At 35.2% G+C, this 26151-nt stretch overlaps 2 protein-coding genes across 3 annotated transcripts in view; one reads left to right on the forward strand and one right to left on the reverse strand.

Moving 5' to 3' along the window:
* The first annotated feature begins 359 nt into the window (after positions 1-359).
* LOC132559444 (uncharacterized) lies at positions 360-4478 on the forward strand. 2 transcript variants are annotated; one of them, XM_060224066.1, is made up of 4 exons: positions 360-770; positions 1542-1666; positions 2168-2240; positions 3669-4478. In XM_060224066.1, exons 1-4 carry the CDS (start codon positions 363-365, stop codon positions 3846-3848), a joined length of 786 nt encoding a protein of 261 aa, XP_060080049.1. In that variant the 5' UTR covers positions 360-362; the 3' UTR covers positions 3849-4478. The 2 variants fall into 2 exon arrangements, with proteins under 2 accessions (XP_060080049.1, XP_060080056.1); XM_060224073.1 differs by having other exon boundaries at positions 360-746.
* A 1017-nt stretch (positions 4479-5495) lies between these two features.
* LOC132558868 (homogentisate 1,2-dioxygenase-like) overlaps positions 5496-26151 on the reverse strand; it is a 30191-nt gene continuing 9535 nt past the window's right edge. Inside the window, exons 3-16 of the mRNA XM_060223490.1 lie at positions 25302-25390; positions 20820-20925; positions 20335-20394; positions 19792-19883; positions 17662-17696; positions 17134-17213; positions 16355-16454; positions 15345-15466; positions 13696-13800; positions 13247-13373; positions 12966-13018; positions 11372-11500; positions 10205-10337; positions 5496-9641 (exon numbers count right to left, since the gene is read on the reverse strand). Coding sequence (XP_060079473.1) covers positions 9607-9641; positions 10205-10337; positions 11372-11500; positions 12966-13018; positions 13247-13373; positions 13696-13800; positions 15345-15466; positions 16355-16454; positions 17134-17213; positions 17662-17696; positions 19792-19883; positions 20335-20394; positions 20820-20925; positions 25302-25390 — 1266 coding nt within the window. The 3' untranslated portion in view covers positions 5496-9606. The remainder of the gene's footprint in view (positions 9642-10204; positions 10338-11371; positions 11501-12965; positions 13019-13246; positions 13374-13695; positions 13801-15344; positions 15467-16354; positions 16455-17133; positions 17214-17661; positions 17697-19791; positions 19884-20334; positions 20395-20819; positions 20926-25301; positions 25391-26151) is intronic.

Here is a 26151-nt window from a genome sequence, read left to right on the forward strand (position 1 = left end):
TAGTAGCAAACGTAAACATGCTAAATTAATGTATTTATTGGTGTACTAATCAACACGTTAGAAGCGAGATAGATGTTTTCCTCTCAGCCAAAACATACTGAAATCAAACCTTGTTTATATGTGAAAAATATGAACTTTTCGCGGTGAAAAACAGAAAATGAAATAAATATCCTAGGTTTAAAGTATCAAAATTAGTTTTCGTATATCATGTCATATTTATTAGATTTGTTGTTCTTGGGATGAAATGTTTCTTATATTCCTGATAGGTTTTTTTGGACCGGGCCAGGTAAGCTATGGCGTGCCCATTTTCACCCTAACCGCTTTTAGTACTCCTACTATTATATGTCGATGTGACAAACGTGATGTATATATTTCGTTCTCTGTGTCGACGGCAAGTTAATACAACTTTCAGATGTGGTTTCGAATATGTATCAACCTTTCCATCGCGAAGCAACGTTCACCATAATTTCATCAACGATGTGCACGCGTCACCACAGGGTCAGAGTACTGAAAAACGAGGAAACGAAGTGTGCGGGTCCAAGATTACTCTTCTAAGGCAAATAAACGTTCTTTACGCTGGTACTTTTACAGAACTCTTAAGACCTAGACATGCTCACACGACATTTGTGCAAAAGAGACATAAGTCAGTAAAGGGAAAGAAGAAAGACGATTTAGTCGCCGGTCAAAGCGAAAGTGATGACGATAGTGACGGAGAATGGAGCGATGCAGATGACTTGGATAACGATGTAAATGTAAAGTCAGGAAAAAAGGCAAGGATAATAGTAAAACTTTCGTAAATATTACATTTCAGTAAAATTGAATTTAAAAGCATTTTTTCCACGGGTGTAATTGATTTTTACAGAGACGTACATATCACGTGATATATACGTCTCTTATTTTTGTGACGTCATATTATAGTTTAGCGTGAGGAATGGAACAACGCATATTTTCTGCTGATGTTGGCAAGTCAAATACATCTCCAACCTTATCTTATTTCATCTGTACATTTGTTGTCAGAATTATTCTAATACCCTATCAACTTTTTAAAAAATATATATTGCTCAGCTGTTCATTGTCTACAGACGGATATATAAAATAGAATGTCGAAAGAATTTGGACTCATCACCATGGATACATAAAGAATATTAAATCAGTGTGCTTGGGTAAAGCAGAGACATATATAACACATGTATACGTCTCTGGGTGATGTCAATGAAGTTTTCATTTTTGCAAAGTTATTGTGAAAAAATTAAATGAAAAAAAATATAAAATATAAAAAAAATTAAGATGTGTTTTATCAAAAACACACATAGATACATTTTGACAGGTTTATCGTAAAAATGTGGAATACTAATCCAAGCAGAGACAGCCATTTAGATTTCCTACTTTCATTGTCTATATTATGACATTGTGAACGCTTCGGGCTATATTACGCTGGTGACATATATGCAAAAATATAGCATGGGTTATTTCACTGAACAACAGGCAGATTATGTGATAAATGTGAATATATAAAAAAAAAACATGATTTTATTTTGAAGGCATTTCCTGATACCAGCTTCCGTGGTGATACAAATTTGCCAGCAAATTGTAAGATGTTGAAGCGGAATATAGCGCAACCCAGATACGACTCACTGTGTAGATTTGGCTTTATTATGTCAAGCAAGTAAGTCACCTGTACTTCCGGTGATGTTGAGCTTTCTCACACTTATAAAAAGGACCATTACATCTTGTTGGAGTTGAAATTCGGGGATCAAGGGTCTGGTCAAAGTCACCATTGCTATTTTTAGACAGTCTGCACTCCAGCAGCTTTATTTCTTGAGGAATTTTCATCAAACAGCACACATTTAGTAAGAAACATAATATCTTTCACAAGTTGGATAGTCAGAATTGTATGTCAAGGTCAAAGTCAGTGTTACTACTATAAGTAAATCCTTTTCAATGCCCTAGTGTTTTCATTCCTTGAGAAATTCTCATTTATCTCCACACACTTCTGAAGGACCATAACATCTTTGACAGATTCAAGTTTCAGGGTTGTATGGTCAAGGTCAAGATCATTGTTACTAATTTTAGAAATCCTTTTCTTAAAAAAAAATAAGTTTCTGAATAAGTGACATATGTTTAGATGCTTGATTCTGTATGGACATTACTAATTATTTCTTTGCAGGCAGTTTGTAAATGAATTAGCGGAACAGAAATGTAAGCTGAACGGTCTTCCTTTAAAGTCCAAAAGTACACATGTAAGTTACCTCACTTATAGAAGTGACAGGAACACACCTGCACACCTTAATTTACGGATATCACTTATCCAGAAGGCTATATATGAATTGATTATGCCATTTGTTCAAAATTTTGATTTTTGTAACTTTATTAAAATTTGGTTTTGTCAATAAATTCTGTCTACAGTATTTGAAGTATGGCAAATGAACACAATGACTCAGAGAGATAAAGTTTATGGAGTTTTGTATAAATAACTTTAATGAGTAACCTCAAAATCTCGCTCTATTACCATTACACATTTTAATGTCACTCACACTACAAAGTCAAACTTGTATAAACAAAAGACAAATGACTGTATTCAGACACCTTGAACACCTACATATTGAACTGTTTTGTATCTACCTATATGGTGTGAAGTTAAACCAACACTATTCTGTAATTTCCAGTAGTATCCAAAAATGTTACAGTAGGTCAATATATTGATTTTGTATTGAAGTTTACAATTTCATCAACTTTTAAACAGGTTTTGATGTTTTTACCAGCTTTGGGTCTGAGATAAATGCTGGCCAAAGGCAGTCTATAGTATACTACAAACACCAAGTTTGTCACCCCATACCTGTGAGGGATGGGGAGGGTCTAGAGGACAGAGTTGGAAGGCCTAATAGGAAAACAAAATCTGACACCTCAAGTAGAAAAAAAAAATCCTTTAGGGGTGGAAATGCAAACCCTGATATTTGAACCATACAAATATATGTATGGTTGTGCTAGAAGTTCAAACATGAGGTTATAACTTAGTCTTAGTGTAATAACATAGAGATGAGGCTAATCGGCACTCTCTCTTCAAATATTAAGAGATAATCCAAGGTTTCAATTTAGCATCTTTTTAACACGTTACGGCTTCACAACAGTTTCTTAGTAAAGAATGGTACAAGTCAGTAACCAGGGGCTAGATCCGAAAGGAAGTTTCTCAGAAACTCGAGTAATTGCTTGAATATGTTTCAAAGATTTAAAAAAAGTATTCTAATGAGACTATAAAATCAAATATTAAAGGATAATTCATGGATGTTACTTCCTTGTTGTTACGAGTTAAAAGAACCTAAACATGTGAGGGAGTTATAGTTAGCTCCGAGTTCAGATGGTTGTCCTTTTGCGGAGTTATCAGAAATATTGTAAAGAAATAAACCTATTATTCTCATTAGATTCAAACCTTTGTGTTTTGTTATTTTTCACAATTTAAATTTTTTGCATTTTTACCTTAATTTGAAGTAAAAATTATAAATAGCCTTGTATACATTACAATACATTTTTCAAAAAATGTTATTTTTGAATTAATGCCACAACTGTCCATTCTACAGATACAGGCTTTAAGATAATCTCTTTTGTTAACAATGTAAAGACACCTTCATTTTCCATTGCCATTTTTTGTAATGCAAAGTATTTAATTGCAGGTGAAAAGTGGAGATGCACTAGATGTCATTGTAGACGATAATAAAATGAAAAGGATCAGGATTGTCTCCATTGATAAATCCCCATCCACATGTACAGTTTATATGAGAGTGTGGAGGGCACCATTCTCCAAATCTTTAGTGAAAGAATCAGACAGAACAGATGTCGATGGGAGCAGTTAAGTTTTATTACAGGTCAAGAAAGAAGACACTACAGTGATTGTCTCCCTTGATACGTTTTAATCAAAATAAACTGGTGTGTATGTGCCAAAGTGTGGAGGGCAATATTTCCAAACCTCAAGTGAAAGAATCCAACAGTATTATGTTGACTCAAATTGACAGATTCAGTTTAAATTTTAATTGCAGGTCAAGTGAGATTTTAAGTGCAGGTAAAGAGCAGAGATGAACTTTGATGTCAGCAGACAGCAGTGAAGTTATTGTCTCCTTGACATATCATTGCATAATATATGCTATTGTATATAGATATCATGAGGGTACAAGTTATGAAATAGTGTTGAAGAAATCTTACAGTATGGAAGTTGAATGAAACAACATGTTCATGGTTTAAATGAAATTAGACTGTTAAAAGGACCATCATAGTTTGCTGAAGGATTCCAACATTTACCAAGCTGGACTGGTGTAAACTGATCTGGTCCTATATAGTCTATATAGATTGAAGGATGCAATTTAATTCGTGTACGTACATGTCCGATTTCTCCTGATACTCTAACTTCTGTAAAACTACCAGTGGAAAGTTTGAAAAGTATGGAAAAAATGTATTTGTAGTGTTTACAATGAACATGGCTAGTGATATTAAAGGTATTTTTCATAAAAACAAATTTATCTGTATTGTCCTTTCTTAGCCCATCATCAGATGGTAGGCTATTCAAATCGCCCTATGTCCATCCATCCGTTCATAAACAACAATTGTTATCCCTATTTCTTGAGAAGTACTAAATAGATCTATCTCAAATTTCATACATAGGTTCCCCTTGGTTCCTAGTTGTGCCTGTTTGATTTTGGGACTGATCAGAAGAACATGATGTCCGATAGGTGGCCATCTTGGATTGTGCCTACTAAAGATTATCACTATTTCTTGAGAAGTACTCAATGGATCTCTCTCAAATTTCCTTTTATCCTTAGTTGTGTGTGTTTACTTTTGATACTTATCAGGAAAAAAATGGCTTCCAGCTGACCATCTTGGATCTGGCAGTTGAAGATTATTATTGTTATTTCTGCATAGAATTAATGTTCAAATTTCTTATCATTAAGAGCAAAAACAGAGAAGAGAAAAGAAGGGAAAAAAAATCAAACACTTAACTCGTTTAATTCTACCCTATGCTTGTGAGCTAATATTGTTGAACCACAATCCACTATTATGAGGGGAAGTTGGCCACAAATTTAAAAGGAGACATTGTTACCACATTTGATCTTTATATTAAACAATTTATAGATCATATCACGCCCTTTGTTTAAACTTTGTAAGTGGGTACAACACAAGGAGGTCAAGTACCAAAATAAAATTATATCAAGAAAACAACCTATAGCATTCTATTCTCAAACTTTTCATTTTGAACTCTGTACACGAATCAAACTACTACCACTATTACATGTTAACACATCAAACTTTTCATTTTGAACTCTGTACACGAATTTGATTTCAGGTCAAACTACTACCACTATTACATGTTAACACATCAAACTTTTCATTTTGAACTCTGTACACGAATTTGATTTCAGGTCAAACTACTACCACCATTACATGTATTTCAAACTTTGAGGATTGATTTTTAGACCAAATCGGCTAGAAATAATAATAAAACGAACATGTCTGAAAGCACTGTTTATTCAAACGTCCTTATTCCAATGATTTATAGCTACAATCTACGAGTACTTCATCAACACAATAAAATCTTTGTTAAGCTTCATTGCACATTCAAAAGTGGTATGAATGACATTTCAAAAAGTACAATACTTGTGTACTATTTATGGATAATACAGTTTCTGTGTAATGCAGATATTTGAATTACAATTCATATTCATTCATGCACGGAAGTTACAACACCAGGTACAGATAATTATTCAGTTGATGATAAGTTGATTATACAATATTTTAATTCCTTTCAGGAATGATTTTCCTTTTTCATGATACTTCCTTGTGTTATTCACCAAAAAGCTGAATGTTTTAACAAAGTTCCCTAAAACTATTCAATGAATTCAGAAGACCGAAAGATGTGCTATAGGTTTTGCCAAATGAACAACTTGAAATTTACACCATTCAGGTACAAAAAAAAAAAAAAAAAATTGTGAGAGAATAAAGATTTCAAGAATTTTTAGAAAGAATATGAAGGCATGGGTAAAGTCAAGTAAAAAGTATAGAACACAAAACATGGTTACTATAAGTTAGCTGTGATTCAATGTAAGCTGTGTCGGATTTATGACTAAGTCATGAAATAATTATATTATCATAATAGGAAAGGTCTATGTTAAGACTTAATTAGGACATAATTATATCGTAATTACAACTTACTAATTTGTTAATATAACATACTAAGCCATAATCAATAATGAGATAACCAAGCTGTAATTGTTATACAACAGTATCATAATTATGACATAGCTGTTATCGTGACATAAATGGTAATTATGAGATAACAAAGTTTTGATTTCATCATACTGAACTATAAACTACTTCTGAGATTACTAAATGGTAATTATGACATACATGTCATACAACTGAAATAACAAAGTCATAATTACGGCACCAACTGCCTCCTGTACAAAAAAGAGATTGAGACAATGAAGTAAACATTTTGTGAATAGAGATTCAAACATGTACAACGATATGTATAAAAAAATACACCGACTAATACAACATTATTTTTAATATTGTGACAAGACAAGAGTCTGGCAAATGTTACACTTCACCTCATTATAATGTTAACACAAAGAAAATAAAAAGAAAGTTGTGGAAGTTTGCAATCTAGATAAGGAAATGATTTTCTCTGATGTGCCTAAGGAACAGAGTACAAAAGCGTGCTGTAATTCGTTGTCTCTGCATTGAGAAAATTGTGAGGACAATGATAAACAAAGGAACAACAAATTTGGCTGTTCCTCCAAAGCAAGAGGAAACAACACCGTGAAAAAAATAGAGGAAAGTATCTAGATATGACCATTCGAAATTACATTTCTGGCTAAATATATAAAAGATGTATTCAACATGGTGTATAATGTATAACAATATAAAACGATGTCACAAATGACAGTTTGTACATCAAGCCTCAAATATCTTGGCATGAATTACAATTTTTGTTCTTAACACACTTGAACAAAACTTGTGAAACTTCAACAATATAAGTTTATTGCAAGAAGGAATTTTGAATTGGTGGTAAATTGCTCCCCATCCCTTTGTTACATTGCTAAATAAAATATGTTTTCATTGGTTGTATGGATTTCCAATTTTATGACTGATTTGATATGTACATTGGGTGATTTCACAAATCACAATTAAAATTGTCCAATGTCTTGGATATCAATAAAAACATACACAATAATACTTCACTACATACTAGTACCATGCAATAATACCTCTGATCAGATATGCTACACAGACTACATATGTAAACAAATCATAGATGTATAGATTAATGTCTGACATTGTATATACCCGGACTACAGAAACAATATCACAATCCATTAAAACAATGTATTAACACCACTGGCTTGCTTAGGATAAGATGTAATGTAGCTCCATTACAAAATCAATACAGTAGGTTTAATACTTAAATCATTCAAATATTTTATAAATGTCAGTAAGACAAATATCGCAGTTTCTGACATCCAATAAAGATAACCTACCATTAAGGAATGATGTTAATATCTTGTTTACTCCTTCTGTGAGATCCATATGTTTTATTGATAACACTAAGTGACAGGATTAAAAAAACCATATTCTCCTATATATATGTATTCATCGATAAGAAGTTAATTGTATTAAATCCATGTCTATTTGTGATCAGGGAAAAATTCTACAAATATCACCTACTTTCAGTCAAAAAATGTGTTGGGATTATTATAGGGTAAATATTGAGAACACTATTTTCAGATTCCTATACTGGGGGCAAAAGATTGATAACAACAGAAAAATCCAAGGGTACCAGAATGACCAGCTTGGTTTCCGAAATGATTGTCCACTGCCTTTTGACAATATAACCTTATCACATCTTCTGAAGATATTGCATTCTTCAGCTCAGATTCAACCGAGGAATATTGCATGAAACACCTTCATTAAACACTTTTCCAACTGGTGTTGAATAGAAAATAAATATTGAAGGCATACTGGATTATTGGCAAATCTATTTTATACTCCTGTGGAACCATCACATACAACTATTCATTCGAGACAAATTGCAAAACAAAGAGTTCTTGGATAATCCTTGCAACTCAATTATCAATATATCGATACTGAAAAAAGCAATTAATGAAGAGATACAGGACTGATTACTTTCCCATCTTTAAAAATCCTTTTATGTTCTCCTATTTGACAAAACTTTTAATAATGTGTATGTTCCAAATCAAAGTAAAACAAGAATGCCTTGAAGATGGATAAAAGATCAAACTATGTACATTTATATATATAAAGGGATTGGTGATTCAGTTACTAAGTGTGACACTTTTTCTCTACAAAATACACTTCTAGATCTGGAAAACTTAACTGGAAGATGAAGTAACAAGGAATCAAAAACAGTGATGCCTGGAGTCACCCAGAATATGCCTTTTTATAACATTTGCATCAATTATGATGGATGGGCATATCAACACATATACTATATTTATCCAGCAATAAGCCTGTGTCTGTTAATTTCAATCACCTCCACTAAAACTTCAGCGAGATGCCAATAGCTGCCATTCGTGTCAGTCATATCACTGCGTTGGTTTGCTGACTAGAAGTTAGGAATTTTGTTCCCCTTATTTTGGTGAATGCTAACGCATTTTTCATCAATATATTCTCTAATTATCATCAAATACTGTAACAGCTGATTCTATGTGAAACCATGTGAAAAAAAAAGTTTTGTCATCTTAATAATGAACTATGTTTTTCATGGAATCTTGTCATGAGGAACCTCTGAGGTGATGGACTGTACTTTAACACAACCAGGGTGGTCATGTGGCGCAGTGGTAACGCACTCGCCTTTCACCTTGCCATCTAGGGTTTCAATTCCCAGAACATACGTGAAAAAGTAAGGGTCACCTGCCCGACCACATGGTTTTTCCCCGGTACCCCAGTTTCCTCCCACAATAAGACCCCTCGTGTGCTTACATCCGGGCTAACAAGAGTGATTAGTATAAGTTGAAATAACTTGTTTTGCAATTGTTGTAAAATAAACACAGTTAATATCTGATATTTTATTTGATTTTCAACTCTACCAAAAGGTCAAAGTAATTTGTTAAGCTATGATTATTCATTGAGTTTGAAATGAAATAACTTTGATATGTGATAACCTCCTTCACTGACATGGTTAGGGTATCTATTCATAACAACACTTGAAATTTTAACTAGGGATAACAAAATCTGAAAATCATGTCACAGACAACCCCAGAATTAAATATATTGAACTTTGAATCAAACTGGAAAGGCAGCATTCAATGCTACATCATTATCCGGTAATAAGCCCACCGTCCTATTTTGAGTCACAGACTATCTTCTGGCCTCTTGTACTTATCACGGGACACATACTGATTATGATATCTATAGACTCTGAATATGAATTATAAGGTAAAGCAAGCCACTTAACTGTATAATCAGTTAAATGACAAGAAAACTGCATAGGTTGTATACAGCTGTTATACTCAGAGGTTGTATAAAGCTGTTATACTCAGAGGTTGTATAAAGCTGTTATACTCAGAGGTTTTTGAAAATAAAGCAAGACAACCAGATTTATCAATTTTTTGCCTTTTTAGCTTTGCTGGGTCCATCTGCAATGAAATGAAAATGAACACGTTAAACAAAACAATAAAAGCAACAGCGCAATAACAAAAAGCCAAATTAAAAGAGTTGTTTAATGCAAACTGATGAAAAAATATTCAAAGTAAATTAAATGGACAGAAAGTATGTTCATTAAACATAGATATAATACTTACTTTTCAACATCATTGTACTTCTACATGAAAATGCTTGACTTTTTCAAAACTTATAAGAATTCTAGCACTACATACTGTTATAACTCTGATCTGGTGAAAATTTCTACAGAAAACAAAGCTGTATATTAATGTATCTGACAACTACTTTACTTGACCTAGATAAACAATCCTTAAGAAACATCAATCATATAACTGACCTAACAAATTCAATGTCATCTTCAATACGTAACTTTGACTTAGTCTTAAAGAACCAATACTGTTGTATTTCCTGCCCAACTATTAAATGATATACAGAACAAATTAGGATTAAGACGGAACAACAGAAAGAATGAGATGTTAAACAAGATATTTATAAATCACTGGTTTCTGTATCTATTACACCCCCGAATCAAACCCACCACTTATGTCAGCCTTGGGTGGTGTGAAGTGTTTTTGGAGTGACTGCCAGCACTTGTAATATGTATTGTCCACTTTGGTCTTATTGCCCCACTTTGTCACGGTAAAACTGAAGGATGACTCAAACATAAAGGCCTGAAATGGGAAAACAGTTTAATTACTCATGTATACATTTCTATTTTCCATAATAACTGGACGTATTGTGAAACAGAAATTGTCCTCTAAACACTAAGGCAACCTCCTGCTATATATCCATCTTTTTAATTGTTAGTATTTTCAAGACAGACACAAAACACCACATTAGGTTCTGAAAAATCAGTAAAAGAATATTAGCAATCATATTTACTTTCAAAATGATGCAACCCATTTAAGTTATGATAGTTCAGCAGTTACTGAAGATAGCTAGAGCTTTTGTTTCATATAAATCAATCTTAATGTTCATGCTTACTATTCATGGTCCCTATGAACCTATCATAAACAAATATTATCGTTGAAAACATATTACTGCAATGTTCTTATGTATGTATCCTTGTTTACCTTGAAAATCTTTTTAACAGTAGTTACTGAACCAATAAATGATGTTAGGATTATATTTGATGTCAACATGAATGACCATGATCACTCTAAATGAGATCTTCATTTATAAAACTGTTTCATCTATCTCCACTTTGATAGATAAGACATTTTGTTGGATGACACAGTATTTTATAGGTCTGTGGGACAAAATGACCCCAAGAGAATTCTAGGAGAAGTTTAGAACGTTTTAGTATCACTAGCTTTGTAAAAGGTATACCCATGACGTCTTAAATGAAAATGACAAATCTATGGTAAAGAGTGAAAAATAAAATTACATTCTGCCTGTAAATCAGAGATAAAATTGAACTTCTGTCTGCAGATTTTAACTTTTCTTAATTCCCACTCATAATAAATTCATTTTTAAACATAAATAGTTATTTAAAAAACAATTGACAATAATCAAATCAAGTCTTGATTTCCATATTATTATTGTACAACTACATACTAATTACAGTCTCTATTGGTATACATTAAAGACAGAATGCGTGAAAAGCAACTGCCCAACACTATATGCCTGCAACCTCAAAGTGGCAAGGGGTTATGAAAAGAAGAATTCCAATAGTCACAAAACACCAGAAGTCCCAGCTTCTTACCATCGTACCGTCCGCAACACGCTGTGGTTTCAGGGCAGCGTTTGAAGCACCTTCAAAGCATTTTGCGTCAGGACCATGAGGAGTCATCATGCTGTGAAGACTTCCGCCACCCGGTTGAAATCCTTCTTCCTTAAAAGATATAAGAACAAACACTGATGCACGCTCCTGTCATATAAATTTCTCTAATTATCTGTGATCATATTTTCATTACATAATTGAATAGGTTTACTGTAGGATTTTCAACATTTAATATTGGTCTATGAAAGTACTGAAGCAATGTCTGTGTCAATAAGATACTGTTTCAATATAAGAATAATATTTCATAAGATGTTTTAACAATAAACTCCTGATCTTGTTAGCTTGTGTGTTTGTAGGGTTTATCTTCCCATGAACAATTAGTGTCAATTTGAAGTGGGTTTTTCCTTGCAAAACATGTTGGAGACCCATCAGATGGTATCCAAAGCAATCTGAATAAAGAGTCTTGCCCAGGGACACAACCATGGCAGCCCTGACAGTCCTTGTTCATTCTGAGAGACAGTCCCAGGTAGCATTTGAACAACATTACTTATATCTTTACTTAAGCTTGGTACGTTTTGATGCTCTACTAATCAACGGTTATCATAGACTCTAACCATGGTCCTAAATCAAAGGATGATGCTCGACTTGATGCTGATAGTAACAACATTCAATGTATAATCTGGAAAAATAAGAAACAACTAAATAGAGGATCTCTAATGGTGTTTAAAGTAATAACAAATATATTTAACAACGATGTCTAATATTTTAGCATTTTTCACAAGTGCACAGCACGAGTGAACGATACAAAAAATTTTGACACACGAGTGAAATACATTTGTTATTGCTAAAAACACTATTAGATATTCTATCTAATACATTTTCACAAGCAAAATAGCCAAATTCCTGACATACTAAGTACAGATATAGAAAGACAAAACTGACTATGCTTTTTGTGGCCACTAAAAGTTTAAAATATATCGAACAAAATTTGCTGTAAAGCGTTCAGAGAGAGTTTAATCTGTGACAAGTTAATGCATGGCTGAAAATAAAACTAGCTGTCGCTGTTGACAAGAATCCTTTTGAAATGTCTAGCTCTAGATCTTCGGTTGAGGATTGGGCTGGATCTCTGATAAGGAAATTTTAGTTGCATTGCTTGTTGACTTCCTTTGAAATGAATGTCTACCATGAAAAAGAACGTTTTGTCATTAGTAAACAACCCCTTCAGGTCTCTAGTTTTGTCATTAGTAAACAACCCCTTCAGGTCTCTAGCTTTGTCATTAGTAAACAACCCCTTCAGGTCTCTGGCTTTGTCATTAGTAAACAACCCCTTCAGGTCTCTGGTTTTGTCATTAGTAAACAACCCCTTCAGGTCTCTGGTTTTGTTTTTTTGTACCAGGCTTAGTGATTTGTCAATTTTATAAGATGATTTGTGTTCTCTCTTTTCATTGGTGTTTATATGCAAAAGTTTTATTTTTCACTAGAAAAGAACAAAAATATGTTATCATTCACAAGTGAAAAATAACAATGTGACATTTCTCTATATTTCAACGCCAAAAATGTAATAAATCTTATTTACCTTTGCTTCATATGATCCATGTATCAAACCCATAAACTCACTCATACAGTTCCCTGTGAAAGAAACAAATTGATAAAATCATTACATTTTGTGCACCGTTATACAAGTTTAACATATGAACGATTTTCATTTGTATCGATAGAATTATTATCATTTTACACACATTTTCAGTTTTGAACATCCTGCCTTACTGACAGGATAATTGTAATAGTTAAGTGCAATAATTTAATAAGTTCAGGTGTTACCGAAGTTTGAGTTTCTAGATAAACAAAAGATCTTACTATGATAGTATGGTGGGCGGAATGTGTTGTCAGCCACTCCCCATCTAGGTGGGAATATAACAAAGTCAGCTATAGCCACACCTGGTTTAGTTGACTGACAAGTTAGCACAGTAAAGATTGAAGGGTCCTGAAATTGTACATAATTGTAAATACACAAGAGGTAGAGAATAAAATAACTTACTGACCTCATAAAATCTATCAATATATACCACTTAAAATTATCTGTATGGCTTTTTCAATATCTTTTGGCGTAAAATATCAAAACTTTTTTCAATGTTCATGTGATACATATAAGTATCAATATAATTTGAAAATTGAGTGTTTTTGCTTATTTTCTCTGTATATCAGTTATGTGAAAAACAGAATCTAAAAACTCTCATCAAATCCTTGTGTCATATCAAACATTACATGGGTTCTTTTGAACAATCTTCCATGTAAGTTGCACTTACCATGTGATCAAAGGAGACTGTATTTACTGTACAAAACTTGGCAAGATCATATTTATATGGGGCATAGTTGCCATGCCAAGCAACAACATCAAACGGGGAATGTGTCTGAAAGAAAAAACAAAAATATAAAATAATCATTTTTTGATCTTTATATTTTTTTTTCACTCTTATCTCCTCTCATTTGCTATAAATGATATGAAAATTAAGAATTCCTCTCAAGAAAAAGCAAAAATAATCTCCATCTGTCAGACAAAAGATAGTCACCTGTCAGTATTTTGTTTTTCTGATAGTCCAAGAATCAAAAGGGCACAACAAGAGACCAAGGCAAACATACATCTGAAAATTGCACTTCTAAAGCAATAGTGGAAAAACTTTCCGTGTCAAAATCCAAGATGGTCAACTGTCAGTCTTTATGTTTCTACAACCGCAATCATACTGAAAATAATATGGACACAACTAGAGACCAAAGGGAACCTAGATATCAAATTTGAGAAAGATCCATCTCGTATTTCTGAAGAAAAAACGATACCAGAATAAAAATCTAAGACAGCTGCCTGTTAGCCAATTTATTTTCTGACCAATTCCAAAATTAAAAGGGTTCAGCTAGGGAAGATGAGTACCAGTATGTGCTTTTCAAGAAATAATGATAACAAACTATAAGTGTCAAAATCCATCTGTCAATGACGTTGATTTTTGGATCAGTCTGAAAATGGGACAATGCACAACTAGGGATCAAGGGGACCCTTCATATGAAATTTTGAATAGATCCATCGAGTACTTCTCACGAAAAGGTGATAACTAGAAAAGTTGAAGGACAGCCGAACTGACGACAAACAGGGCAATTTGAATAGTCCACCATCTGATGGTACAAATATTAAATGATGGAACCAATACTCCTGAAGTCTTAGAAAGCAGAAATGAAAAGCTTCTAGGACTCGAATAATAAAATCTCATACCAAATTAATGTCAGATCCTATATGTAAATTATGAAAGTTTCTATTCATAGATCTTGACCCATCATTTTATGATCTATATAGGCTCTATAGAAACTGAATCTTTCCCCTTCCTTACTCTTCTATGATCTCATTTGTTCCTAGCTACATATTGTATGGACATGTATTAATCAAACTAATTGGCAAAATTTGAGAAGAGGATATAATAGAAGGTCTCCTGTCTATTTTTGAACAACAAAGCCTGAAGGGGATCTAATTATGAAATTTGAGATTAAATATTCTGCCAAGTACTTCGTAAGTATTAGAGTTCTTTAAATAAAATTGTTCTAAATGATAATTCCCACCCTCTATACAAAATTAATTCCTATTCACCCAGGGATGCTTCAGACAAAATAGGGACAGAAGAAGAATGATTTTAAAGAATTTACTAAATTTCCCCTATTGAGTCCAATCCCTCTGGCCCTGAGGGCTAAACACTCACCATTAACACTATATCAGATCCCCATTCTTCTAGGATGCTTTTGATCAATTTTGGTCAAAATCTGCTTCATGGTTCATGACTATTAGTGATAATATTAAAGGTATGAGATGGCATTCGCTCACTCTGCCTTTTCCGCCAGATGAGATGATAAAGATAACATGCTGTCAGGTTACCCAGGATAAGGTGGTGCAATGTCGAGGCTGTTTCCTGCTTACCTGACTAGCTTTGAACAGATGACCTTGGTATTTGTTAATGACTGTATATTTGGTTACATCACGGTCTTCATACCAAGCCGATGGGGTCTGAAAGTCTCGAGGATTAGCAAGACCATTGGCACCTATGGGTAGAAATTCAGGAAACAATTCTAACTAGAATTTTAAGTACAAAAGTGGAAAATTAACACATCGATACATACAGATGGGAACTTTACTGAGTTACACTTAATAAGGATAAAATGAAAGAAGAAGAAAACCAAATTCCAAAACGTGTGCAAGGTTCTGACAACTCATTGGCTATAATGATTTCTAAATTTTCATTTCTGTCAAAAATAATTGTAAAAAAGAATGAATGACAAAATGCTAAGTGTAGATAGGCAATCAGATCCAGCCCAAACCCTTCAGACAAACTTCTAGTATTAAATACATATATTTTCAAGATGCAGATGTTTTACAATATCTCCAAATTAATCAACAGATGGGAACCATATTTACGAGACATTCATCATAAATCACAGAATATTTTAGCTCTTATGTCTTATAATTAACAGTGTTACAAATTCAAAATTTCCTGAAGGGGTGGAATTTCAATTTGAATAAATCTGTAAATTCCGTAAGTTAAATTAATCTGATAAATAAAACAAAAATTCAAAATCTGAGTGATAAGCAGGAGTAACAAGCAAATGTTTATGATTCAATGCTTAATCAGTTAGAGTTGGTTTGACTTTCTTTCTGTTGCTATGATACAAAAAGCAATGTCTCCCTGACAAATGACAGTATTCTGACAACAGGCAATACAATACCTATATAACATTCAGTTCAATGACAACTTACCTATTGGTCCAAGATTAGGTAGTGTAAAGTGATTCTGACAACAGGCAATACAATACCTATATAACATTTAGTTCAATGACAAACTTACCTATTGGTCCCAGATTAGGTAGTGTAAAGTGAATCTGACAACAGGCAATACAATACCTATATAACATTCAGTTCAATGACAAACTTACCTATTGGTCCCAGATTAGGTAGTGTAAAGTGACCATTGAATATTTCCAGTATATATCCCCTACTTGGGCCCTCTACCTCCACATTAAACCGCATTCCTAACTATAACATAAGACCAGTAATTCATGTGTGTATATCACCAAATCTCATCAAATTGAATATTTAGTGATAAATAAGACAAACTTCAGAATGAAAATAAAGCATCAATGAAGATAAAAACACAGATTCACAAACACTTTTAGAAAACTGTTATTGATTTATAGAATTTCCACATACAAGTTACCTATGTATCATAAATACGAAAATTAATGCATGAAGGTACATAAAGATCCCATGAATAGTACACCACTAAAATTTCCTTGAAAATTTTACCCATGAGATTCACTCTTATACAAAATTTATATTATTATTATTTATATATACAGTATATATATATATAAAATTTGCATATAAAATTCATCCAAATGTGTAAAATTCACCTTACAGAAAATATTCACCCTATCATATAAAATATACCGTAATTCACCCAAATTTACCCTATAAATAGATTTCACTCTATGTATAAAATTCACCCTCATTTATTAAGTTCATCCAATTAATCTGCCTTATTTGTAATGAATTATTCATCATCTATATACAAAATAAACACTTTTGTTACAATCTTCAGGAATTCTGTAGTGATAATGCTGGAGAACTCTGAACAAATCACAACAAGATGACTGGTTGAAATGTCTCTGGTATATTATCAAAAACACAGAAGATCTATATGTAAAATAGTCACCTGAATGATACAAATTTCATTAGGGTTCACTTTCATCTTCCCGAATTCTGTCGTTATCAACAAAGCACCCTGCTGTGGCACTGTTAAAACAAACAAATGTTCAATTAGCTGTGAGTCAGGAGAAAGGCTTATTACTGGACCATGAAATAACTTTATTTTTAATTCCACAATCAGAACAGCCAATCAGGGTGGGTTGTAACAGAAAATGGGCGAACAATCCGATAAATAAATTATTCAAGATTTGCCAACAAAATCAACTTTTTGGTTCTGCTGCATTGTGTTTTTCCCTGTTAGGATCTACCTACCTATGAAAGTTTAAGTTGATACCTCTTATAATTTTCTGTTATGCTCTGAATTACAATGGATGGACAAACGGATGGACAAATCGGTGACTTTATGCTCTCCCTTTGGGGAGCATAAATATTACTGTCAAATTACAGAGGACTTGAAAATTTCAGACGAGACGTGTAATGCTTAAGATGTAAATGACTATTGAGGGATAAGTGACAATACAGAACTCATAATTACCAATAAGCAAATCACCATCTGAATCATAGAAACATCTGTAAAAACAAACAAAAATTAGTATTGTCATTGCATTCTATGATACCATAGTCCTACTTTAAGACAAAAGTCAATATATACATGATTCCTAAATCAACACAGATCTGCACTACAGACATCATTCCTGGGTTTGTCAGAATAAATACAAAAATTCAAACCTTAATTAAAACACATTTTTATGAGGAAAAACTGTTTAATGAATTAAAGAAAAATGTCTTTAAATAAATGAAAAATAAAAAAACATCATTAAAGGTCTTATCAGCATACATGCAGAAGTAAAAAATCTGAATTAAAACATCTCTCTCATTGTTATATTTTAATGAAGGTAAAATGTTTAATAAACTAAAGATAATAAATAAATAGAGATCGTCTAACGTAGAACTTTGCTGTAGTGTATTCGGTCGGATCAGCGTGAGATTCAATAGAGTTCTTTACTAAGAAAACATAATAAACAAGTACTAATTGTAATAGGGACCATTACAAATGTCCCCCAACAACCATTCAGCAGTAAATGATCACAATAATCAGACCTGCAGTCATGCCAAACATGGACTACGCCATTTTGCTCCTAGTGCCACCTAATACATACATACCAATTTTCACTATAATCAGACAATATATAAAATTTGGCCAAATTTTGACCAAAGCTGACTGCTCAGAGGACCGATCGATGGCCAAATGAAAATGGACTACGCCATTTTGCTCCTATAGTGCCACCTAATACATACATACCAATTTTCACAAAGATCCGACAATATCTCAAATTTGGCCAAATTTTGACCACAGCTGACCGCTCAGATGACTGATCGATGGCCGAACGAAAATGGGACTATGCCATTTTGCTCCTATAGTGCCACCTAATACATATATACCAATTTTCACGAAAATTGGACAATATCTCAAATTTGGCCAAATTTTGACCACAGCTGACCCCTCAGATGACTGATCAATGGCCGAACAAAAATGGGACTATGCCATTTTGCTCCTATAGTGCCACCTAATACATATATACCAATTTTCACGAAAATTGGACAATATCTCAAATTTGGCCAAATTTAGACCACAGCTAATTGCTCAGATGACCGATCAATGGCCGAACAAAAATGGGACTATGCCATTTTGCTCCTATAGTGCCACCTAATACATATATACCAATTTTCACGAAAATTGGACAATATCTCAAATTTGGCCAAATTTAGAACACAGCTAATTGCTCAGATGACTGATCAATAGCCAAATGAAAATGGGACTATGCCATTTTGCTCCTAGCTACCTAATACATATATACCAATTTTCACGAAAATCAGACAATATCTAAAATTTGGCCAAATTTTGACCACAGATGACTGATTGGAAAAATTCAAGTGGCCTGCACTCCGCCTCACATGTATGAATATGTGTGTAAAGTTTTGTTAAATTCCATGCAATAGTTTTTGAGAAACGCGTCGGAAACCTCACCGGCGGAAGAAAGTGGAAGAAATAAGAATAATATAAATAATAAATAATAAAAATAATAAGAAACAGAGCAAACACTATATGTCCCCCCACTTCGTTTGGGAGACATAATAAAAAAAGGAAAACTCAACAACATGAAGACTATTTGTGAGAATTGTCTACATGTTTTGGCCTTTATGCGGCTGTCATCAGGACAAAAATTTATTGTGAAAAAAAATCAGCAAAGGTGTGGAAATGTGGTTCAAGTTACAGTTTGATGTCATTGCAAAGCTGACATTGAAACAATTATTATAGCTTAAAATTGATTGGTTATAACCTAGAAACTTCTGTACATACTGTGTACACTGATTGTCCAGTTCTGAAGGCTGGCTGGAAGTTAATAAACTAAAGAGAAATGTTACTAAAAGAACTAAAATTAATGAAACAAAAAACAAGCAATGACTACAATGTTGCATTTAAGAGATAATTTTACCAAGCAAATTATATCTATAACAATTTTGTCATGTACACAGTCAGCCATTTTAGATCAAATGTTAAGTATTTACAGTACAAAACATTGGTGTGAACCAAATTGGATGGCAAACAAAATATTCCTTATTTGGAATACCTGATGATATGAGTAAACAATATTTAACTTACTTATCACCCATTGAACTATTACAAGCAAAAATGTGAATGGCTGCACCATTTCTGGAACATGGGTCTCCTGCCCCACACAGGGTGGCAATCCCCTGTAACAAGTAAAGAGGGGGTGGAATCAACAAGACTTCTTTAACAGAATGCTGAGGTATAGTAAGCCTCTAATTCAGACAAATGCTACATAAAATTGGTCATTTTTAATGGAAACAATTCCGATGTTTTATACTATAGATCTTACCTACATAAAATTGGTCATTTTTAATGGAAACAATTCCGATGTTTTATACTATAGATCTTACCTACATAAAATTGGTTATTTTTAATGGAAACAATTGCGATGTTTTATACTATAGATCTTACCTACATAAAATTGGTCATTTTTAATGGAAACAATTGCGATGTTTTATACTATAGATCTTACCTACATAAAATTGGTCATTTTTAATGGAAACAATTGCGATGTTTTATACTATAGATCTTACCTACATAAAATTGGTCATTTTTAATGGAAACAATTCCGATGTTTTATACGATAGATCTTACCTCCACAAAATCTACTGCCGCGGCTGACTTTTTCGGAATGTCAAATGGAAGCCATCTCAACTACAAAGATGAAATAATCTTTCAGTTAATGTGTCTCACCATTTTAAAAAATCAGTTTCATCTGTTGAACACACAGGAGTTAATGGCATCCATCTTGATAATATTGATATCATTAGTATATCTGAATGGCATATGTTATCAAGACAAGACTATATATTGTCCTAATTTAATTTCGGACTTGTGCCACTTTCAAGACGGATGACAAGGATGCCATCTTTAAAATCTTGTTAACGCTACTTCTTCAGAACTGAAACTTTTTTCAAGACCAGACTTTGAAAATAAAACTTTCCAGGCAGGTCATAAGTAATAAGATTTTTACTTAAATCTACCATAAAAAGAAAGTTTTACCCAAGTATTAGAACACCAGGACATTGAAGGTTTACATGTCAAAGGTCATTGTGATATTCACATCAAGAACGTTTTACCTGATTGGGATTAGGGACAGTGTCCTTCCAGTCTTGTGTCATTAAACCTTGTTCAATGTGCTCAAATGGCATGTGGACAACCGAAGGCCGTATTCTGTACAACCAGCTTGAAATGAAATTGATTTTGGATGATAGCAAAAATATTTTGGTACAAGGTGCTAGAAATACAGTGACTCACATAGGTATACCTGGACCCATCCCCGTTCGGTCTATTTTTCACTTAATTTGTTTCATATCTTGTTCATAAGGTATTTACATTGTATTTCAAAGTGGTCAAGAGTGATTTTTAACCTGTAACGTTGACTGACTAATCATCAGTAGAATTTGATAGTGTAATGCTATGGTATGAACTATCAGACTGTTAATAGGTTAATGAGATATCTTGTACACAAGCCTTTTATTCCAAAAGTAGACAAGTGTGACTTTTGAACTTTCACTTTGTAACTTATGACCACTACAAACAATGAATAAGTAGAATTTTACATTGCTGTACTTAGGTAGGTAAGAATGAAGTCTGTTGACAGGTTAATGAATTTGAGGTTTTTTCATGTAAAACCAATTTTAATGAGGTAATACTTACCATAACTTTAGTATGCAAATACAGTATCTACACCCATCTTTGTATCCTAACAACAAAAGATTCAAATAATCCCACCCTCCCTACGATCCATGAGCCATCACGGCAGGAACATAAAGTGATCTCCCTTCCTCTAATAACCTTTATGGAGCACCCCACAGAGGGGCAATCAGGCAGATAAGGAAGAAGGGAGGATAGGATGGGACTCCATAAATTTATAGTAAGTATTACCTCATGAAAATCTGGGAGTGGATTCCGACATAGGAACCTCCTCTACTGCGCCCTTGGCCAGCATGGTCCCTACTTCCTCCTGGAGCGCCTGAGCCTTTTCTTCATCCCCCGAAGGAGGAAAGAAAATTGGCTGGGCAGTGAGGGGCGGATCCCGAAGGTGGATACCTAGACCCTCCCTGACCACAGTATCTTCTATGATGTCCGCCATTGCAGAAGAGACTGTGGAGACGCCCCCACCCAAGGGAATTGTCTGCCCACCCAGAGCCTAATCCTGCGGGACAGGGAGGTGCTGACCCCTGTGAAGCACTGGCCTTCTCAGTCTGGAACCTCCTCACAAGAAGTGCTGAGGCTACCGAGTCCTCCTTCACGTCCTTCTGTACAGAAGGAAGTGCTCCCTCGAACAGGGTAGAGCCAGAGAAGGGGGCAGAGGTGATTCTGTCCTGTATGTTGGCCTGTTCTGCCTCGGAAAACCGACCCTCAGGCAAGTCGGACACCCTGTATAGACAAACTGTCAGGTAGTCTATATACAGACAGAATCTGGATGGACAGACGCAACATTCTTTCCATCTTGTGGTGTTCCTCAGCACCGAACACCACCTGGTCCACCGATTTGCTGGGCCAGACCGCCAGCTCTCTCGATTCCAGCCTAGCTGGTTGAGAGACTAGTTGCCTGTCATGCGTGGCATAGTCGTTGGGAGCACAGATACATAACCTGAGCGCGGGCAGTGGCCAGAGCTGAAGACACAATTGTGCCTTCTGGCAGAGACTGATCTGACCGAACGGATGCCCAAGGGGTCACCAGGGAACCTAAAAGGGTGGTGGATTCGGGAATCGGACAGAGCATGCTTTAGCTCAGCTTCAGCAGCCTCAGGGCCATTTTTCCCTAGGGAACCCTCCTTACCGGTAGGGTCGTCATCATACGACTCGGATGGGTCGATATCCAAGCACCCAGGCGAAAGATGAATAACATCGTCTACCTCTGCCATGCCAGCGTCCTCAAAATCCATCTCCTCCTTGATAGAGACCAAAGTCTCTGTGGGAGGAACAGGGGCCACCAGAGGAGCCAACTCCAGAGAGTGAGGCTCTTCCATACGGCGTTTAGACGCAGAGCACCTAATTGCCATGGCTGTAGGCTTGGACCCAAAGCTGACCCTGGGACTTGGAAACTGACGGGTCAACGCGGGAGGTGGAAGTCCTAAAGGTCTGGCAAACCTTCTTAGGACAGGCCGATAAGGCCCCTGAAGTAGCAGAACGTTCGGGGGAATTTTGAACTGCTTAACCGTCTCCTATAGGGAGAGACCAACCCCGAGGGAACATCCATAGGGATAAACCCAAATCCCTGAAGGAATGGGAATGGTCCCAGAACTGAGTCTGAGTCTGCCTGTCCGAAAGACACGGATTGACCACCACTCCCACCAGGTGGACACGCAGACATGTACAGGCTAGGTCCGTAACTGCTGGGATACTGCTGGTACCCAGAACCATCTGAAGGCTGGTCTGGGCATCCCAGGGTTGAATGCCCGCAGGCACCCGTATACCCAGAGCCCGGGGGGAAAGGTGACCGGAAACCAGACGCCTGGCCTGTAAACCGAACCACTTGAGGGAAACCCCCTGGGTAGCCCTGCACAGGGAACTCTGGACTGGACCGGAACTGACCAGCACAAGCAATTTGTGAGGGCAGGAAGATAGGCCCCGCGCTGTCGCATGGATTAGTGAACTGCTCTTCACTAATCCCTGTAGCCACAGAAAATCCTGACAAGAAATCTGTGGCCCTGGAACCTGCACTAGAAAGTACAGGTCCAGAGTCAAGGTGGCCCCCACCTACAACACCACACACACACACACACACACACACACACACACACACACACACACACACACACACACACACACACCCCTCCTACAACACCACACAGCGTGCAGGGATCACTGAACGAATCAGTGACCGGCGGTTGAAGTCCTTTCCTAACGGTAACACCATCAGCAAACGGGAGCTATCGGCCAATTTCACCCTCGTTGACAAATCCCTCTTCCGGCGGGAAGTTCGCTGAACAGGCATGGGAGCCTTGGCAGCAGACTCTGTGTGCAAACAAAGATCACACGGCGAAGTCTGGCTACAAGGTCAGCAAAGGGGACAGGCATCATGGGGGTTCTGTTCTCCGTAGAAATGGGAACACCCATGTGCTGACCCTTGACATAACTCGGCACTATCCATCGTTGAACAAAACGGCTGACAAAGCAGCAAGAAAACAAATTACAACTTCACGTGGTCACGCATTCATACAGTTGAGGAAAACAAGGCCGTAAAAAAACGGTCAAAATAAATAATACTTAATTTTAAAAAATGAGTTGGGAGATGGGTTTACTGACAACTAAGGGAGTAACAATATACTCAGACAACAATAGTAGTACAAAGAGAAGGAGTAAAGAAAGCACTCAGCTCAGACACCTAGACACTCGTCAGCAGCCATAAAGGTAAGCGGAAGGGAGATCACTCTATGTTCCTGCCGTGATGGCTCATGGATCATAGGGAGGGGGAATTATTTGAATCTTTCGTTGTTGGGATACAAAGATGGGTGTAGGTACTAAAGTTATGGTAATTATTACTGAAATGAAATAACCTGTACAAAGTCTTTCATTCACAAATTATCCAAGTCTTTAACCTTGACCAATGGCCGTCAAAATTTAATAAATGTCGAACTTACTAGTGCGATAATACAGTGTGAGTATGAAGAAAATCTGTTGATGTGTTAATACAGTGTGAGTATTAACAAAATCTGTTGTGTTAACACAGTGTGAGTATTAACAAAATCTGTTGTGTTAATACAGCGTGAGTATGAACAAAATCTGTTGTGTTAACACAGTGTGAGTATGAACAAAATCTGTTGTGTTAATACAGTGTGAGTATGAACAAAATCTGTTGATGTGTTAACACAGTGTGAGTATGAACAAAATCTGTTGATGTGTTAACACAGTGTGAGTATGAACAAAATCTGTTGATGTGTTAATACAATGTGAGTATGAACAACATCTGTTGATGTGTTAATACAGTGTGAGTATGAACAAAATCTGTTGTGTTAACACAGTGTGAGTATGAACAAAATCTGTTGTGTTAATACAGTGTGAGTATGAACAAAATCTGTTGATGTGTTAACACAGTGTGAGTATGAACAAAATCTGTTGATGTGTTAACACAGTGTGAGTATGAACAACATCTGTTGATGTGTTAACACAGTGTCAGTATGAACAAAATCTGTTGATGTGTTAACACAGTGTGAGTATGAACAAAATCTGTTGATGTGTTAATACAATGTGAGTATGAACAACATCTGTTGATGTGTTAATACAGTGTGAGTACGAACAAAATCTGTTGATGTGTTAACACAGTGTGAGTATGAACAAAATCTGTTGATGTGTTAACACAGTGTGAGTATGAACAAAATCTGTTGATGTGTTAACACAGTGTGAGTATGAACAAAATCTGTTGATGTGTTAATACAATGTGAGTATGAACAACATCTGTTGATGTGTTAATACAAATCTACATTGGTTTGTGACTCCACTGATAAGCAATCAACACAGGATGGCTTATCCATTAGTAGGTATGGACTCACACTGACAGCATTTAAATTCATGACCAAAAAAATCTTGTGATGAGAAATAATGAAACTCACCTGCGCTTGTTTGCCTCCCTTGGGCAGGTAAAAGCACTCCCTGACAGCTGTTCCGCATACAGTCCAAATGGACATTTTTGAGGGTTGTTCTACAAATATGGAAGTAAAGTTTTAGATGTTCTAAAATCAACCATTTCCATGAAGAAGAAATAAAACGTAAAATATGTGAAGTACAAATGATAGGTCTCCATGATGATTTATACCAGCCACAGACATGATTAGTAACAGGTATTTGTCCTGAAGAAACAGCAAAGTGAACCTTACATATGTATATTCAATCAAGTGACACAATACATGTTTCTGAAAAGGAAATGATCTTTCATCTTGGCTGAATGTGAATTCATTATCCATTGTGCCACTTGACTCTCCAAGACTTGATAGAGTCACCTACAAATCTAGTTTATAGAACAGCTTACTGTTATTATATAGGAACATCAAGCTCCAAAGTCAGGAGAAAAATTACCTGTAACAAAACATTTCAGATGATGGAGAGAGGCAAAATTTCGTTTTTGACATCCTGGCATTACAGTTTTGGACAAATTTTGTTTGTGTTCATTGTTGTTACCCTAATTACAGCTGTATCATATGAGCCATGACAACATCTTGTGACAGAATTTGAAATAACTACTTTTGTTCACAACATTTCATTCATAAAGATATTTTTATTTTATCCAATCAGGATGCTGTGTGTTCATTACTGCATTAGCAAACTAAGATCCTACATGTTACAAAACCTTAAATAAAACCTTACCAAATTATCTGTGATTTAAATAAAATGTTTGTATACATTAAGAAGTATCTTCATTATGAGTTAAAACTTTCATTCCACTCCTTGTCTTGGCCTGGACAA

This window comes from Ylistrum balloti, unplaced genomic scaffold, assembly GCF_031769215.1.
Source record: "Ylistrum balloti isolate Yb309-2 unplaced genomic scaffold, AGI_CSIRO_Ybal_v1 Utg369662, whole genome shotgun sequence".
In the NCBI taxonomy this organism is placed as follows: domain Eukaryota; kingdom Metazoa; phylum Mollusca; class Bivalvia; order Pectinida; family Pectinidae; genus Ylistrum; species Ylistrum balloti.

What these genes read in the sequence shown, in the direction of transcription:
- LOC132559444 (XM_060224066.1), top strand. Translation starts at nt 363, where the DNA reads ATGTATATATTTCGTTCTCTGTGTCGACGGCAAGTTAATACAACTTTC. An exon ending in GGCTTTATTATGTCAAGCAA is followed by an intron (nt 1,667 to 2,167) that starts GTAAGTCACCTG and finishes ATTTCTTTGCAG; the next exon opens with GCAGTTTGTAAATGAATTAG. An exon ending in TAAAGTCCAAAAGTACACAT is followed by an intron (nt 2,241 to 3,668) that starts GTAAGTTACCTC and finishes ATTTAATTGCAG; the next exon opens with GTGAAAAGTGGAGATGCACT.